This window comes from Dipodomys merriami, unplaced genomic scaffold, assembly GCF_024711535.1.
Source record: "Dipodomys merriami isolate MVZ:Mamm:240054 unplaced genomic scaffold, mDipMer1.0.p SCAF_70, whole genome shotgun sequence".
Taxonomy (NCBI): Eukaryota; Metazoa; Chordata; class Mammalia; order Rodentia; family Heteromyidae; genus Dipodomys; species Dipodomys merriami.
Genome location: NW_027206291.1, coordinates 397,499 through 412,551, shown reverse-complemented (window position 1 = coordinate 412,551; position 15,053 = coordinate 397,499). Strand labels below are relative to the sequence as shown.

General features: G+C 58.8%; 2 protein-coding genes across 4 annotated transcripts in view; one reads left to right on the top strand and one right to left on the bottom strand.

Moving 5' to 3' along the window:
- Window positions 1–898: 898 nt before the first annotated feature.
- Window positions 899–8,448, bottom strand: LOC138817562 (retbindin-like). The gene is made up of 6 exons (XM_070008023.1): window positions 8,334–8,448; window positions 5,011–5,185; window positions 3,264–3,393; window positions 3,026–3,136; window positions 1,677–1,773; window positions 899–1,102 (listed from the first exon to the last, which is right to left on the bottom strand). Exons 2-6 carry the CDS (start codon window positions 5,177–5,179, stop codon window positions 899–901), a joined length of 711 nt encoding a protein of 236 aa, XP_069864124.1. The 5' UTR covers window positions 5,180–5,185; window positions 8,334–8,448.
- The window catches only part of LOC138817739 (microtubule-associated serine/threonine-protein kinase 1-like), a 32,047-nt gene continuing 24,782 nt past the window's right edge, over window positions 7,789–15,053 (top strand). The window contains exons 1-4 of one of the 3 annotated variants that reach the window (XM_070008365.1): window positions 7,789–7,859; window positions 11,905–11,933; window positions 13,442–13,530; window positions 14,257–14,332. In XM_070008365.1, coding sequence (XP_069864466.1) covers window positions 7,821–7,859; window positions 11,905–11,933; window positions 13,442–13,530; window positions 14,257–14,332 — 233 coding nt within the window. In that variant the 5' untranslated portion in view covers window positions 7,789–7,820. Of the gene's footprint in view, window positions 7,860–11,901; window positions 11,934–12,224; window positions 12,332–13,441; window positions 13,531–14,256; window positions 14,333–15,053 lie in introns of those variants that run through there. The other 2 variants (XM_070008364.1, XM_070008363.1) reach the window with 2 other exon arrangements.

The following is a 15,053-nucleotide window of genomic DNA, read 5'->3' as shown; positions in this document are numbered from 1 at the left end:
GAGGCACAGCGCCCAGAGTACAAATGCTTAAGAACAGTACCCAGTCCCCTGAGTTCAAGCCCCAGGACTGAGCACACACACACAGTGCTGTTCAAAGCTAGCTGCCGGTGGACGCACTCCCATCTTCCTAGCTCCTCAGATGGCTGAGATCTGAGGATCCAAGTTCAAACCCAACCTGCACAGGAAAGTCTGTGAGGTACTTACATCCAACTAACCAGTGAAAAGCTGAAAGTAGAGCTGTAGGTTAGGTGGAAGGGTTCCAGCCTGGAGTGAAAAAGCTAAGAAACAAGCCCCTAGGCCCTGAGTTCAAGCCCCAGTACTGGCTTGGCAACACACACGGTGTCCCCAACTGAAATCCCAAGCCAGCCTAGGATATTATCTTGGGAGAAGAGGAGGAAAATGGAACTTTATAGGATACATTGGGTCCGCTTGCTCAGAAGAGAAAGCCATGGGTTGGCTTGTGTTCTACAACCCAAGTTAGGGAGCTTCATGGCCGGCTCTGGGTCCCAGAGACACACCTGCCCTGGGGGACCCCGCCTCTAACCCCCCCCCATCTCCACACCTGGGTATTGGAGTTGCCAGGATTGCTCTCTGGTGAGGGCCATCAACCATTCACACTCTAGTATATGTTAGTCGCGGGTTCTGATGATTGGAAGACAGACATCTGGCAATCGTTTCCCATGGCCTCCAGTTGGTGACTTTATTGTGGGGTGGGGTGGGGGGAGTTAGTGATAGTTGGTGAGTTTCTCAGATAACATGGAGAGAGGCCCTTCTCGGGGTGCCCTCCCCAGAGGACAGACAGGACTCTACACAGGAAGGCGTTGAGGGATGAGGCGGGGCGGGGCGGGGCGGGGCGGGGCGGGGCGGCCGCGCGGCCTCCGCTGGCGGCGGGTGCCCGCTAGGGGGCGCCGCCGCTGCCGCTGCCGCTGCCGCTGCCCGCGGCCTCGGGAATCCAGGCTGGAGCGCGCCGGCCTCGGGCCTGCCTTCTGCGTCTGGGACGCACGGAGGTGGGGATGTTGAGGCAATGGCGAGAGCCGGGAGCCGCCACGGGCAGGACATGGCCCAGCACGGAGCGACACAGGTCCATCCCGTCCACGAAGGTCTAGGAAGAAGGGTGGGGCTGGGGCTCCTGTGGGCGGAGCCCAGCGGCTCCCGGGGCGGGGCCTCCGACACGGGGGTGTGGTCTGGGGCGGGGCCTGCTGCGGTTGGGGCGGGGCCAGCGCGTGTTGGGCGGGGCTGGCGTGAGGGCTGAGCCTTGTGGATCCATCCAGAATAGAGATGGACCCTGGCTTCAGCTGGCCCTTGGAGACTGCACACGTCCCAGAGCCCAGCCAGGCTACGAAGGGGGGTAAAGGGGGGCGAGCAGGGGCCACGGGATGCCAACTGTGACTCCAAGGCCTGGGCACGTTAGTATGAGTGTGGTGGCTCACAGCTGTCATCCTAGCTACTCAGAAGGCTGAGATCTGAGAATGCCGGTTCAAAGCCAGCCAGGGCAGGAAAGTCTGTGAGACTCTGATCTCCAATAAACTACCAGAAAATCTGAAGTGGCGCTGTGGCTCAAATGGTGGAACTCTCACCTTGAGCTGAAGAGCTGAGAGTCAGCGCCCATGCCCAGAGTTCAAGCCCCATGACCGACAAAACAAACAAAAACACGGTTTCTTCTCACCCTCCCATACCTGCCCATAGATAGGACAGCCAGGCTCACAGGTCCTGTTTTCTGAGGGCGGCAGCCAAGTGGAGCCACAGGTGAGATCAGCTTTGCAGGTGGTGAACCTGGGGGCCGTAAGTGGAGAGAAAATGCGTGGTGCATCACATCTGGGTCTTAGTGGCAGTCCTGTTCCCAAAGTCTCTGCTCCTCCTTCCCAGCCGGCCCTGCCCATGAGCTTGACTGCCAGCCTCAGCCCCCCTATCTTTTCCTTTTTAGTTTTTTTTCTCTTCCCTTCTCTGTTTTAAATAATGCCACATTATTTATTTATTTAGAGTGCTAGGGATAGTACCCAATACCTTGGGATGCTAAGCAGAAGATCTGTCACTGTAGGTGACTTCATTTGTGTGTGTGTGGGGGGGGTATGCTCAAGCCTCTCTCCAGTAAGCGCTTCCTGCCCAAAGTACATCCTGGCCCATTTCATCTCTGCAGAGCTCAGAACACCTATTGGAGGCCAGGCCCTTAAATTTACTGCCTTTCTATCTCATACCTGTAACACTAACAACTCAGGAGGCTGGAGATCTGAGGATCACAATTCAAACCTGTACAGGAAAGTCCAGAAGACTTTTTTTTTTGGGGGGGGGGGGTCTGGTCGTGGGGCCTGAACTCTGGGCCTGGGCGCTGTCCCTCAGCTCTTCAGCTCAAGGCGAGCACTCTACCACTTGAGCCACAGCGCCACTTCCGGCTTTTTTTCTTTTTGCTTATGTGGTGCTGAGGAATGAAACCCAGGGCCTCTTGCATACAAGGCAAGCGCTCTACCACTGAGCCACTTTCCCAGCCCCAACCATAAGACTCTTATCTCCAGTGAACAATGAAAAAGACAGAAGTGGAGCTGTGGTTCAAGTAGTAGAGCACCAGCCTTAGGCAAAAAAGCCCAGAGACAGAGCTCAGGCTGAGTTCAAGCCACAGGACCAGCCACTTACAAGGCTGAGAGCTGCAGAATACAGTTCAAAACCTGCCCATGCAGAAAAGGCCAAAAGACCCTGATTTCCAATCAACTAGCAAAATGCTGGCCTGGAGGCATGGCTCAGGTAGTAGAGCACTAACCTAACCATGAGTAAAAAAGCCAAGCTAGAGACAGTGCAAGGTCCTGAGATCAAGCTTCCATAGCAGCACAGAAAAAAAAAAAAAAATCTCCAGGACCACCAGAGGTCATGCGCCCATATTGCTACTGAAAAACTCAAGGAGTCTACGCCCTGGACCCCTGGACGAGCTATTAGCCTCAGGCCTCGACCCTAGGGAAGGCAGGCCACGCCCCTTCAAACACCACCCTCAAACCCTGCCCTCGGCCCCGCCCACCCGGCGCCCCAACTCTCCTACCAGGCCTGGCAGAGCTCGGCGCAGAGGGGCTGGGCCTGGCGAACCCCCAGCAGCAGCAGGCGGAAGCGGTTGCGGAGGGCACGTTGGAGATGTCGCAGGAAGGATTCACATCTGGATATGGGGTGAGGCAGGACCAGACGTGTCAGAATCCATGGGAGTGGGGGTGGAGGAGGGTCTGGCCCCACAGGGCAGCTGGGGTGGAGTTCAGGGAGGAAACGCGAGGGGGCGCTGTACCCACCCAGGGCTGGGCGCCCCGCAGCTCCCAGGGTCAGATAGATCCGGTGTGTCCACCTCTGGGGGGCAGCAAGATCCTGGCAGCGGAGGCGCCTGCGCGTTACCTTGTATCCTCAGGTAAGGTTGAGAGGACCCTGAACAAAGCAGATCACAATTGCACTGCCTCTCCAGACGTTAAACAAACAAAAAATAGCAAAAACCTTTAGGTTATATTGTTTCTCTTAGGATGCAAATGTAGCTTCTAGTATAAGAATCATCAGGTATGGGCTGGGAAGGTGGCTCAGTGGTAGAGCGCTTGCCTTGCATGCATGAGGCCCTGGGTTCGATTCCTCAGCACCACATAAGCAAAAAGAAAAAAGCCGGAAGTGGCACTGTGGCTCAAGTGGTAGAGTGCTAGTCTTGAGCTGAAGAGCTGAGGGACAGGGCCCAGGCCCACAACTGGCCCAAAAAAAAAAAAAAAAAAAAAAGAATCATCAGGTAGGATGATCGCTTCTTATTCGTTTCCTGCCTGGAAATGATAAGTGATATTAGTGTATATATAAAGTAGCTCACACCTGTGATTACAGTTACTTAGAAAGCTGAGATAGGCAGGACATTGGTTCGAGACCAGCCAGGGACAAAAGTTAGCAAGATCCAAACTCAAGCTGAGCCTGCTGATGCATAACTGCCATACTAGCTACAATAGGAATAATAATAATAATAATAATAATAATGGGCTGGATGTCAGATGGCTCATGCCTGTAATCCTGGCTATTCAGGAGGCTGAGATCTGAGGATTGTGGCTCAAAGCCAATTCAGGCAGGAAAGTCCATGAGACTCTTTTTGTTGTTGTTGTTGTTGTTGTTCATGGGGCTTGAACTCTGGGCCTGGGCACTGTCCCTCAGCAATTCAGCTCAAGGCAAGCGCTACAGTGCCACTTCTGGTTTTCTTGCGGTTTATTGGAGATAAGAGTTTCATGGACTTTCTTGCCCAGGCTGGCTTTGAACCTCGATCCTCAGATCTCAGCCTCTAGAGAAGCTAGGATTAAAGGTGAGAGCCACCGGTGCCTGGCCCATGAGACTCTTATCTCCAATTAACGACCAGAAAACCAGAAGTGGCACTCTGGCTCAAAGTGGTAGAGCACTAGCCTTGGGTAAAAGAGCTCAGGGGCAGCACCCAGGTCCTGAGTTCAAGTCCCATGACTGACAAAGGAAAAATAATAAAGATTAAAATAAGTGAATCTCAGTCTAAGTGTATACCTGGGCAGGAAGGGAGACCCTACTTCAAAACAACCAGTGAAAACTGGGTGCCAGTCACTCATGCCTGTAATCCTAGCTAGTTAAGAGTCTGCGTTCTCAGGATCCCATCTCAAAGCCAACTTGAGCATAAAAGCTGTTTGGATCAAATGGTAAAGCACCTGCCTGACATTTGGGTGACCCTGAGTTCAAGTTTAAATATCATACCTACAGAACTGCTCATGTCTTTAATCTCCATAGCACTGCTATGAGTTTAGTCTTCTTTCAACCTTTTCTTTTCTTTTTTCTTTCTTTTTTCTTTTTTTTTTTTTTTTTTGGTTCACATGAAGCCCAGAGAAGTTTCTTGACTTGCCCAGGGCCACACAGCTCTGAAGTGGCAAATCTGGGCTTTGAACCCTGGCTGGTTGAAGGCTAGACCTCAATATCTGAGGTGGCTCCTCCTACCCCCACATCCAGTCTCCGGGACATTCCAACTCTGGTTAGGTGTTAGGGGATGGGCAGGGTTGGGATGCTCACCTGCTAGATGCAGCTGGCCTGTGCCCAGATGGCTTGCCAGCCCATAGTGTCCCCAAGGCCTGGCTGGAAGGGGGCGACTCCCCCCACAGGTCCCCAGTAAGATCCATGCCGTGATCAGCAGCAGGGTCCAGGCCAAGCTGTGGGGTTGACTGTGATACCTGCCGACCATGCCTGCCTGAGATGAAAGAGGTGAGGAGGGAGCCCTGTTTCTATCTTTCTTTCTTTTCTGTCAGTCGTGGGGCCTGAACTCTGGGCCTGGGCGCTGTCCCTCAGCTCTTCAGCTCAAGGTGAGCGCTCTACCACTTGAGCCACAGCGCCACTTCTGGCCTTTTCTGCTTTTGTGGTGCTGAGGAGTCAAACCCTGGGCCTCCTGCATGCAAGGCAAGCGCTCTACCACTGAGCCACCTTCCCAGCCCCTCTGTTTCTTTCTATGAAGCTCAGGTGGCAGCCTGGGATGTCCACCCCAAACAGAAGATGGGTGGTTAATCCAGGTGTGACCACGTGACCTTCAAAGTTCAGGCAGTCTGCTGTGCTCAGGGCCTGTCTGTAAGTCAGAAGTCCCTCCCCACAAACCCACGTCCCCTCCTTCCATTTCTCAGGACTCAGTGCTACCTCTCCCCAGCTTAAACCAAAAATCCAGCTCGCGCTGTCTCTTTCTGCTGGCCCTCTGACCCTCACCACCCCTTCAGTCCTCCAGGACCACCCTGGCTTTTCCAGTCCCCTCTTCTGTCCCCTGCTAAGTCCTCCCTCTTTTCTGTCCAGCCTCCTCCCTCCCTCTCAACAGCTTTTTTTCTCGGTCACCTTCTCCCAGCTCTCAATCGGCTTAGGCCCTGCCAGCCAGGGCTGGGTCTTCAGGACCAGGCTTGGGTGTGAGAAAGCTGGGGTTCTACAGCTGTGGTCTAGAGGCTCCTGTGCAGGAGAAGCACAGAATGTGGCTGTCTAGTCCCTTCCCACCTCCATGCCCTCTACCTCTCACCTTGTCGCTGGACTGGGGTCTAAGGGTGGCAAGACATGTAAAGATCAAATCCAGAAAACAGTAGCAGCGGAAGGGTCGTGGCTTAGCGATGGGCGTGGCCACTGGAGGCCACGCCCCCGTGCCAGCTGACCACCTGGGACTGGTGGGATTCTCCAGGTGCTTGTCCTTAGGTTGAACTTGTGATGAGAGACAGACTGCCCACAGAGGTGGGCAGAGACAAAGAGTCAGAGAGGGAGGAGGGCGATGCTCCTGGGTGTCTGTGTGTGTGTGTGTGTGTGTGTGTGTGTGTTGTATGAGGGTTTGTTTGTATGTGTGTCTTCGTTGTGTGGTCTGTGTTGGAAGGACGCGTCCACGGTTAGTAGGTGTTCAATACGCTTTGAGGAGGACAGTAACTTCGTTGACGCTGTCCATGTCTCTCTGTGGGTATCTCCTGCGTGCCTAGGCACCCAAGGCCTTCAGGACCTCACATTTGCCTACACCAGGTTACTAGTGGGTCAGCTCCCCCTGGCCTCTCCCCTTGACGCTAGCCTGGGTTTTCAGCACCATGGACAGGAGCACGCGAGTCCAGCACCACGGCGAGTTCCTGCAGCCCGGGTGCCCGGTCTAGGCCGTGGGGCAGAGGCGAACGCCCACAGCAAGAGACACCAACCAACAGGACACAGCCATGAGCACCCACAGAGGTGAAGAGGCCCAGACAGGGCCACAACAGGCAAAGGTGCGGCCATGGCGACCCCAGCTTCCAGGCCACACCGGGCCCCGGCGCGTGCCCGGCGCGGGTCTCCCAGCAGGGGTCGCTCTCGCCCAGGGTCCTCGCCCTCCCGGATCTCAGAGGCGGGAAGGGGCGGGGGAGGAGGCCTACTACCGTGTCCCCAGTGCCAACACTGGGGTGGGGACGGCTGAGACCGTCTCCAGCCCGGCACGGGGGGTGGGGTGAGAGAACTCTCTGGCGCTGTCTCCCGCCCCCCTGGCCCCCGCTCCCAGCTAATCGCTCTTACAAATATAGCCTGAGCTGGCCTGGGCTTTAATCCCGACCTCCAGGGAGGAGGGGTCGCCGAGAGGGGCTGTGGGAAAGAAGGATCTAGGCTCGGGGATGTTTCCCTGGGGTCTCTTCTCCTGGAGGCAAATGTGATCTCTGGAAGAGCATATCCCCCGGGAGAGGGAAGGGTGTTCTGGATGATGAATGGATGGGGACAGTCTCCAACCGAGAAGATGGCTTTGGGATGTGTGTGTGTGTGTTTGGGGGTTCTCATTGGAGAGGGGGATCGCTCCCCACCAGGTCCCCAACATGATGTCACCCACAGAATGTTTCTCTGCGGGATTGTCTGGTGTGTGTGGGGAGGCATTGGGAAGGAGAACTGAGCAAGATAATGTCACCTCTCAGCGTCTGTCTCTCCTCGGGGGGCCAGCTCCGGGCGTGGAGAGAGGACCCCATCCCTGGGGTTGCGGTGGGGTGGGGAGGGCGAGTCTGGGGGGACCCCCGCGAGGGTGTCAGCCACATGGCCTCCCGAGGGGCGCTCCTGGGGTCTGTGAGGAGGCCTGCCCCGTGTGGGGGTCTGCTTTTAGGGTCTCTCGCTAAGCCTGGTTCCCTGGAGGGGGAGGGGTGCTGGTGGAGGCTCCACCCCCGCTCCCGCCCCCCGGCCCCTCCCTCCCGTGCGGGCAGTGTGTGGCCAGGCTCCTGCGCCCGGGACGCGGTGACGGCGGGGCCCCGCCCCGCCCCGCTCCGCCCCGCCCCCCGCCGCCGCTCCCCCCTCCTCCCTCCCCCCCCCCCGCCGCCGCCGCCGCCGCCGCCGCCCTCCCCGGGGCCGAAATCGCTTCCACCGCCGCCGCCGCCGCCATGGACGATTCGGGCCTGATCCGCCGCCGGAGGCTGCAGGTCGGGGCGCCCGGGCCGGGCGTGGAGGGAAGGGGTCGGCGCCCCGGGGCGGGGTCGGGCAGGAGGCGGGAAAACTTGCGCCGGGGCCGGCCGGGGCGCCCCCCCTCGCCCCTCACCCCCCCCCCCCGGCCGGCCCCGCCTGGAGGGCGCGCCCTCCCCCCCCAGCGCGGCGGCCGCGGGGGCCCCGCCGCGCCGGGACCCGCCCCTCGGGCATCGCCCCGGCCCCGCGGCCGCCACTGGGGTGCAGCCCGGGAGAACGGGAGGGGCGCCGGGCCCCGCCCCAGGGGGAGGCGGCAGGGGGGGGCAGGGGGGGCGCCCCGCAAAGTTGCTGCCCCAGGGCTCCCGGCCCGGGGGCCGCGGGCGCCGCCGGGCCGTAAACATGTTTGTGCGGCGGCCTCACCCCCTCCCCCCCCCCCAGCTGCCCGGTCCCGGGCTGGGGGACCCCGCACCCCAACCCCAGCATCCTCCGGGCACCTGCTCGGCTCTCCGGATGGTCCCTATTGCTGGAGGCAGTCTGTGCCCCCCCCCGTGGCGTTTCACCACACACACACACACACACACACGCACACGCACACACGCACACACGCACACACACACACACACACACGCACACACACACGCACACGCACACACACACACACCCGCCCTCCGTCCTCAGGTCCAGCCCAGCTTGCAGGTGGGCGGGAGCGGTTTTTAGCTCCTCGCAGCCTTAGAAAGCTGCGGGTCGCCGGGCTGCGCAGGCGCAGGAAGCCGCGGATCCACTGTCCGGCGCGGGTCACTGAGGGTCGTTTTGGAGGCCGAGAGAATCAGCAGCTCACCCCCCCCCGCACCTCCCCACCTTCGAGGCAGGAAGCGGGGAGGGGGGTCTTCTGCTTGTGTCGTTGGCTTTGCCCTTCTAAGGGGTCTGCGTTGGAGCGAGCCTGGTCCCCAAATCCGCCTCGGAGGGGGAAGATGAGCAAATGCTTCGCCCCCCCTCCCGCCCCCCCTCCCCCAGGTCTGGCTGGGGTCTAGCTCTTCTGGGCCTCCTGGGAGATCAGCCCCGTGCTAGGAGCCCTGGAGTTTAGATTAGGCCAAGTATAGACCCACACTTGTAGCCTGGAAGAGGAGGACCCGAACCCTGACCTGCAGGCCTGGCCCATCTCTGGCCTTTCCTAACCCATCATCCCCAAGGCTGGAGACCCGAGGAAATTGGTCCGTGGGTGCAAAGTAGCTAAAAACGAAGGACAGAAGGCAAAGACGGTTGCCGAGCTGATTCGCATCCTCCCGGGGCCGGGTCAGGAGAATGGGTGCTGAGAAGCCGGCTCAGACGCACCCGGGCCCCGCAGCGGCGCCGGGCTGGGTCCGCGCCTTCGGGTCCGGGGAAGGGGGCGGGGTCCGCCGGGCTGGGTCCCCGCCCCCCGGCCGGCACCGACTCCTATTGGCTCAGAGCCACGCGGGACTCCCGTCTCTCGCTCCAAGACCACGCCCCCAGCCCAGTTTCCTCCCAATTCACCACCCAGCCAGCCCGGGGGCCCGGGGAGCCCCCCACCTGAGAGCCTGCCCCCCACCTCTTCCCTTCTGACGGAGTTAACCTCTTCGGTGCCAGGGCACCCCGGCACAGACTCCCCTGAGGGGTCGTCCCTGTACAGCGGAGGGCCAGAGGGTCCCCTGTGTGCATCTGGGACAATGTCCTGTCTGCTGCCGAGCCCTCTCGCCTTCGGTGATTCAGCCCTAGGAGAAGCAGCAGCAGCTGCAGATCTGGGCAGAGCTTCTGTCTGCATCGATCCAAACTCCTGCAGTTCTAGTGTATGGCTTTCTTCGACTGTACAGTGTTTGAGGGCGCTAGCAGATGAGGCTCCAGACTTCTTGGGGTGATAAAAAAAAAAAAAGCTCCTGCCTGAAAATGAAAGCTCCTGCCTTTTCACCTTCCAAGATCCACTTGCAAGGGTCTGGAGCCCTGGGCTCCGTGGCCAGACAATCCAGGTCTTGATTTCGCCTGGACCATTGCGGGACTTGGAGCTCAGAATCCAGGCAGGGATTCATTCACTCCAGTTCTACAAAGACAGAAGCAAAACGTGGTCTGGATTGCTGCTCGCCCCTGATTAAGGTGTTTTGTTTTGTTTTGTTTTGCTCTGAAAGACAAAGCTGTCTTTTGACCCTGCGCTTGGACACCTCTCTCCTTTGTAGATGGACGTGAGAGGCCCCTTAGGGCTGTTCTGACCCACATTCAGCATGTCTATCCACAGTAACCTCTGTTCTTAGGATCGTAATATTTCTTAAGCGCGTCTTACTGCTAGACATCATGCTATGACAATGACATTTCAGAAGGTCATTTGCTAAGGTCGTGGGAAGGGAAACTGAGCCAAGTGTCAGTGGCTCCCGTCTGTAATCCTGGCTACTCAGGAGGCTGAGATCTGAGGATCAGAGTTTGAAGCAACCTGGGGCAGGAAAGTTTGTGAGACTCTTATCTCCAATTAACCACCAAAAGGTTGGAAGTGGAGCTGTGGCTTAAAGTGGTAGAGCAAGAAAGCTCAGGGGCAGTGCCCAGGCCCTGAGTTCAAGCCCCAGGACTGGTGTGCACACACACATGTGAGTGCATGCACACACAAAGGAAAACATTTTTTTTTTGACACGGTGTCTCTATATCTCTGTATGTAGCTCAGACTGTCTCAAACTCTCAATCCTCGTATTTCTGCCTCCTAAATGCTGGGATTACAAGAGAGCACTACCATGCCTGGCTAAAACAGATTTTGAATCCAAGCTTTCTACTTTTAGAGATCTTAGAACCGATTTAGAACATACTTCATTTGCCCCTGATTGGAGGACTTTATGAGACTCTAACCGAAATCTTCCCAACCCTTCCCTTTGTGGCATCTCTGTCCACACAGCTGTTCTCAGAAAAGTACTGAGACTCTAACTTCTGATCTCTGCAGTGCTTTTTCTGAGTGTCTGGCCAATAGAACAAGATGTTCTTCAAAGATGGGCACATAAACAGCCAGCAGTGATGAGCAGGGCCATTATTCAGAAAAGATCATTTGGCCACCACAGGGCTCCAATTTCAAGCCTGCTTTGAGCCACATCTATCACTCCCAACTGTAAACCTGCTGGGAGTGGGGCAGGACTTCTGGGATGTGGAGATATGCACATCCATTTATTCCTTCCTTTCTTCATGTGTAAGCCAGCTAAGCCCATTCCTTGCTCAATGCATTTGCCCTCACAGAATGCCCTCTTCTTCTAGAATGTTCTCTCTACAGATCTTCCTAAGGCTGGCTCTTGCCTTTCAGTTATGCTCTGAAAGTATCTCTTTCACTTCTACATTGCTCTTATTACTTAGTGTCTGCTTGTCCCTTCATTCTGACTGTTTTAAGTTTTGTTTTAACTCCTGTGTGTGTGTGTGTGCACGCATGTGTGTGTGCACCAGTTTGGGGGGTCTTGTGCTCTCCCTTTGCTTCTTCTCTCAAAGCTGGTGCTCTACCACTTGAGCCACACTTCCAGCATTTTTGCTGATTGACTGGAGGTAGGAGTCCATCTGATTTGTCTGCTTGAGCTGGCTTTGAACCTGGATCTTTCAGACCTGAGTAGCTAGGATGACAAATATGAGCTAATGGTGCTTGACTGTCTTTCTAGTTCTGAGATAGGGGTTGGTTGTATTGCTTTGTCTCAAACTCAACCTCCTCCTGTTTCATCCTCCTGAGTGGCTGGCATTACAGGTGTGTATCACCATGCTTGGCTCTGTGTGTCCCTCTCTATGTTGGTCCCCACATGACAGTGTCTTTAGGATCTGGCATTCAATAGTTGTTCAAGAATGTATTCTTCAAATAACGTCTCGTTTGTCTACATCAATGGGCCTTGAGGTGCCAATAGAACAGCCCTTAAAAGGGGCTTCTGTGTACCTGACCCCTGGGGTCAGGAGAGGAACATTTTCCCCTCAGGAGCCTCAGCACTCAATGCGTGGGCAATGGGTGAAGGTAATGATGACTGTACCTTGTGGACAGTAACCACAGACGCACGCTGACCTCGAGGCTGTGTGTGTGTGTTTGAGCTTTGCCCTTTTGCTTTTCAGAAGGATTTACCCCTGCCCCGGAAAAGCAGCAGGTGAGCCTGGGAAGCAGATGTCTGCCCCTCCTCCAGCGTTGGGGGTGGGTGGGCGGGGCCCGGCGCGGCGACGCCCAGCAGCGCCCCCTCCGGCCGGCCGCGGGCATCGCGCCGCCGCTGCCCAGCAGCGCTCCCCCACCGGCGGCCGCCGGCATCGCCGCCGCCGCCGCAGCCCGCCGCCCCCCCTTCCCTCCCGCCGCGGCCTCCCCGCCCTCCCCTTCCCCGGCCGCTGCGGCTCCAGCCTCCGCCCCGCGCTCACTCCCCGCGCCGCCGCCGCCGCCGCAGCACCTGCCACCATGTCGCCGCCGCCGGGTCATGTCTGACTCTCTCTGGACCGCGCTTTCCAATTTCTCGATGCCCTCCTTCCCCGGCGGCAGTATGTTCCGCCGCACCAAGAGGTAGCCCCGCATCCCCCCGCCCGAGATGCCCCGGACGCGGTGCGGGCATCCCCCCCCCCCCGCGCCGGTCCCGCGGCTGCCGCAGGGCGGGGCCGGGGGCGATGCTCCCGCGCCCGCCGCGTCCGCGCTGCGCAGTCCGGCCGGGGATGAATGGGGGGCCGACGGGGGGCGGGGGGGCTGCAGCGGGGAGGGCGGGCGCGGGAGGGGGCGTCGCGGGGCCTTTGTGTGCGGGCCCTGCGGGCTGCGGTGGGGACGGGGCGGGGGGGGGGGCCTTGGCACCTGGGAACAATGGCCGCGGCCGGGCGCCCCCACCCCCACGCCGCGTGCTCGGACACTGCGGCGGAGCGCCCGGCTGCGGGCCGGGAGGGGCCCCTCGCCTGGAGCCGGAGACGGGAGGTAGCAGCAAAAAGGGGGGGCCCTGAAACCCCGAGTCCAGCCCCCTCCCCCGGGACGCGGCCACACACAGGACATGATGTCACGCCCGCACGCTCACGGCAGCCCGCTGGCCCAGATACACCGGGGGCGCACGCGGACTGGGCCCCGGCACGCCCCGGCCGCGGCCCCACGCGGGACGTGCTGCCCAGGGGTGTGCCCGCCGACCCCCGAACGAGACAGACAGCAGCGTCCACCGTCGCCCCCTCGCCCCCCGGGGAAGGCCTTCGTGGTCGCGTGCTCAGGCCCGTCCCCGGGCACAGGACGTGGAGCTCACCGATGGCTTGAGGCCACGCGTGGACGCGCACGCCTGCCGCACACGGACACAGGGCCGCGTGCCAGACACCTGTAGACAAGTGCTACGTCACACACAGTCCTGGGCAAAGCGATCCACCAGGGTCCCAGATGACGTCACAGCACTGAAGGGGTTCCCCGGGTGACGACATACCAGGGGACACAAGACCACAACGGCGTCACTCCCCCACCAGGGACCGTGTCACACACCCCGCACACATTTATCTGCCGCGCTGCTGCCTCCCCCAGGCAGCCCTCCTGGGGTTCCTACAAGGGACCGTCAGGGACAGACGACGAGCTGTGATTGGAGGGGCTGGGCAGGCTGGGGAGCTCACCTGGCCGTGTGGCCTGTCGCCTCCCCCCCAACCCTCGCTTCCCCTGCAGCTGCCGCACCAGTAACCGGAAAAGCCTCATCCTGACCAGCACCTCGCCCACGCTGCCCAGGCCCCACTCGCCGCTGCCTGGCCACTTAGGTGAGAGGGGTGGCGCGGAGCTGGTGGGTGGGGCCCAGATTCCAGGGGCGGGGCCACCGCCGGGGGCGTGGCTCTGCGGTCGAAAGGGGGCGGTGCTAGAGGGGGCGGACTGTGATTGGAGCATGTCCTAAGCGGGCGGGCCCTCCGCGTGTGGGCGTGGCCACTCCTCGTTGATGGACAGAGCGTAGGAGAGGCTGGATTGGTTATCGGGTAGGGCAGTGAGGAAGAGCCGCAGTCGAAGGGCGGGCCCATCGCACAGGAAGGCGAGGAGGGGGCTTGGCTAATTCTGGAGCTAAGAGTATTTGGAGAGGCGGGGCCACAGCCAAAGGGGCGTGGCCTCCGGATGCAGAGGGTGGGGCTTTTGCTTGTTTTGGGTTTTGTTTTGGTCGGTCGTGGGTCTTGAACTCTGGGCCTGGGCGCTGTCCCTCAGCTCTTCAGCTCAAGGCTAGTGCTCTACGGCTTGAGCCCCAGCGCCACGTCCGGCTTTTTCTGAGTAGGTAACTGGAGATAAGAGTCTCACGGACTTCCCGCTCTAGCTGGCTTCGAACCGCGGTCTCAGCTCTCAACCTCCTGAGCAGCAAGGACTACAGGCGTGAACCACCGTGCCTGGCGGGGGTTTTTATGTTGGCGTTGTTTTGTTTTGTTTTCAGGGAAGGACTAGACTACAACCTACTTCGGGGACCTCCGACGCAGGTCTAAAGCACCCCCTCCTTCTTTCCATTACAGGTAGCAGTCCCCTGGACAGTCCCAGAAACTTCTCCCCCAATACTCCTGCCCACTTCTCATTTGCCTCATCCCGAAGGTGAGTCCCTCCCCAGGGGACCCCAGAACCCTGTCTGGACCCTCCACCCACCGTCTGGGCCTCCATCTGTCAACTTCTTAATTGCCCCCTGCGGGGCCTCGAGGAGTGCCCGAAAATCCCAAGGGGATGGAACGTCCAGATTTAGGGGTGGGGGCCTATAAAAAGGCAGAGCCAATCACTGACCCAGGATGGGGATGGGGGCGGGACCTTCTTTGCAGCCCTGGGAAGGAGCATGCGCTTTAGGTCCAGGGTCTCCCACTGCACAGCCCCGCGGGCCTGGCCATGAGTTTCCATAGCAACAGGACGGGCAGAGGGATGAGGTGCGCATGCGCAGAAGAGGAGGAGGGTGGCTGGGGCTATTTCTCAAGGTCCCCAAAGGAGGAATGTCAGGTTTGCTTCCCATGCGTTCTAAGGTGTTCTGAATTGAATTTTTTTTTGAGGGGGGAGGAGGGCGGTGAGGGATGCCTTGTGAAATTGGGGGAAGAGGTTCTTCTCTGATGGTTTTTGGAGAAGCTTTCTGGGAATCATTGGGGTTTAGAGGAGATGTCTTTATTATTATTATTATTATTATTATTGTTTTTGTTCTAAAACTGGTGTGCAAATGCCTGCTAGGAGCTAGACGTATGAGGTGAATGACACCAGGTCTCTGTCCTAAGCCATGGAATGGAAACAGGAAGGACAGAGTGGAGATCATTGTACAGACTGAAGAAGGGGATGAGGG

What these genes read in the sequence shown, in the direction of transcription:
- LOC138817562 (XM_070008023.1), bottom strand. Translation starts at nt 5,179, where the DNA reads ATGGTCGGCAGGTATCACAGTCAACCCCACAGCTTGGCCTGGACCCTG. An exon ending in TGCGGGGCGCCCAGCCCTGG is followed by an intron (nt 3,137 to 3,263) that starts GTGGGTACAGCG and finishes CCCCATATCCAG; the next exon opens with ATGTGAATCCTTCCTGCGAC. An exon ending in GCCGAGCTCTGCCAGGCCTG is followed by an intron (nt 1,774 to 3,025) that starts GTAGGAGAGTTG and finishes TACGGCCCCCAG; the next exon opens with GTTCACCACCTGCAAAGCTG.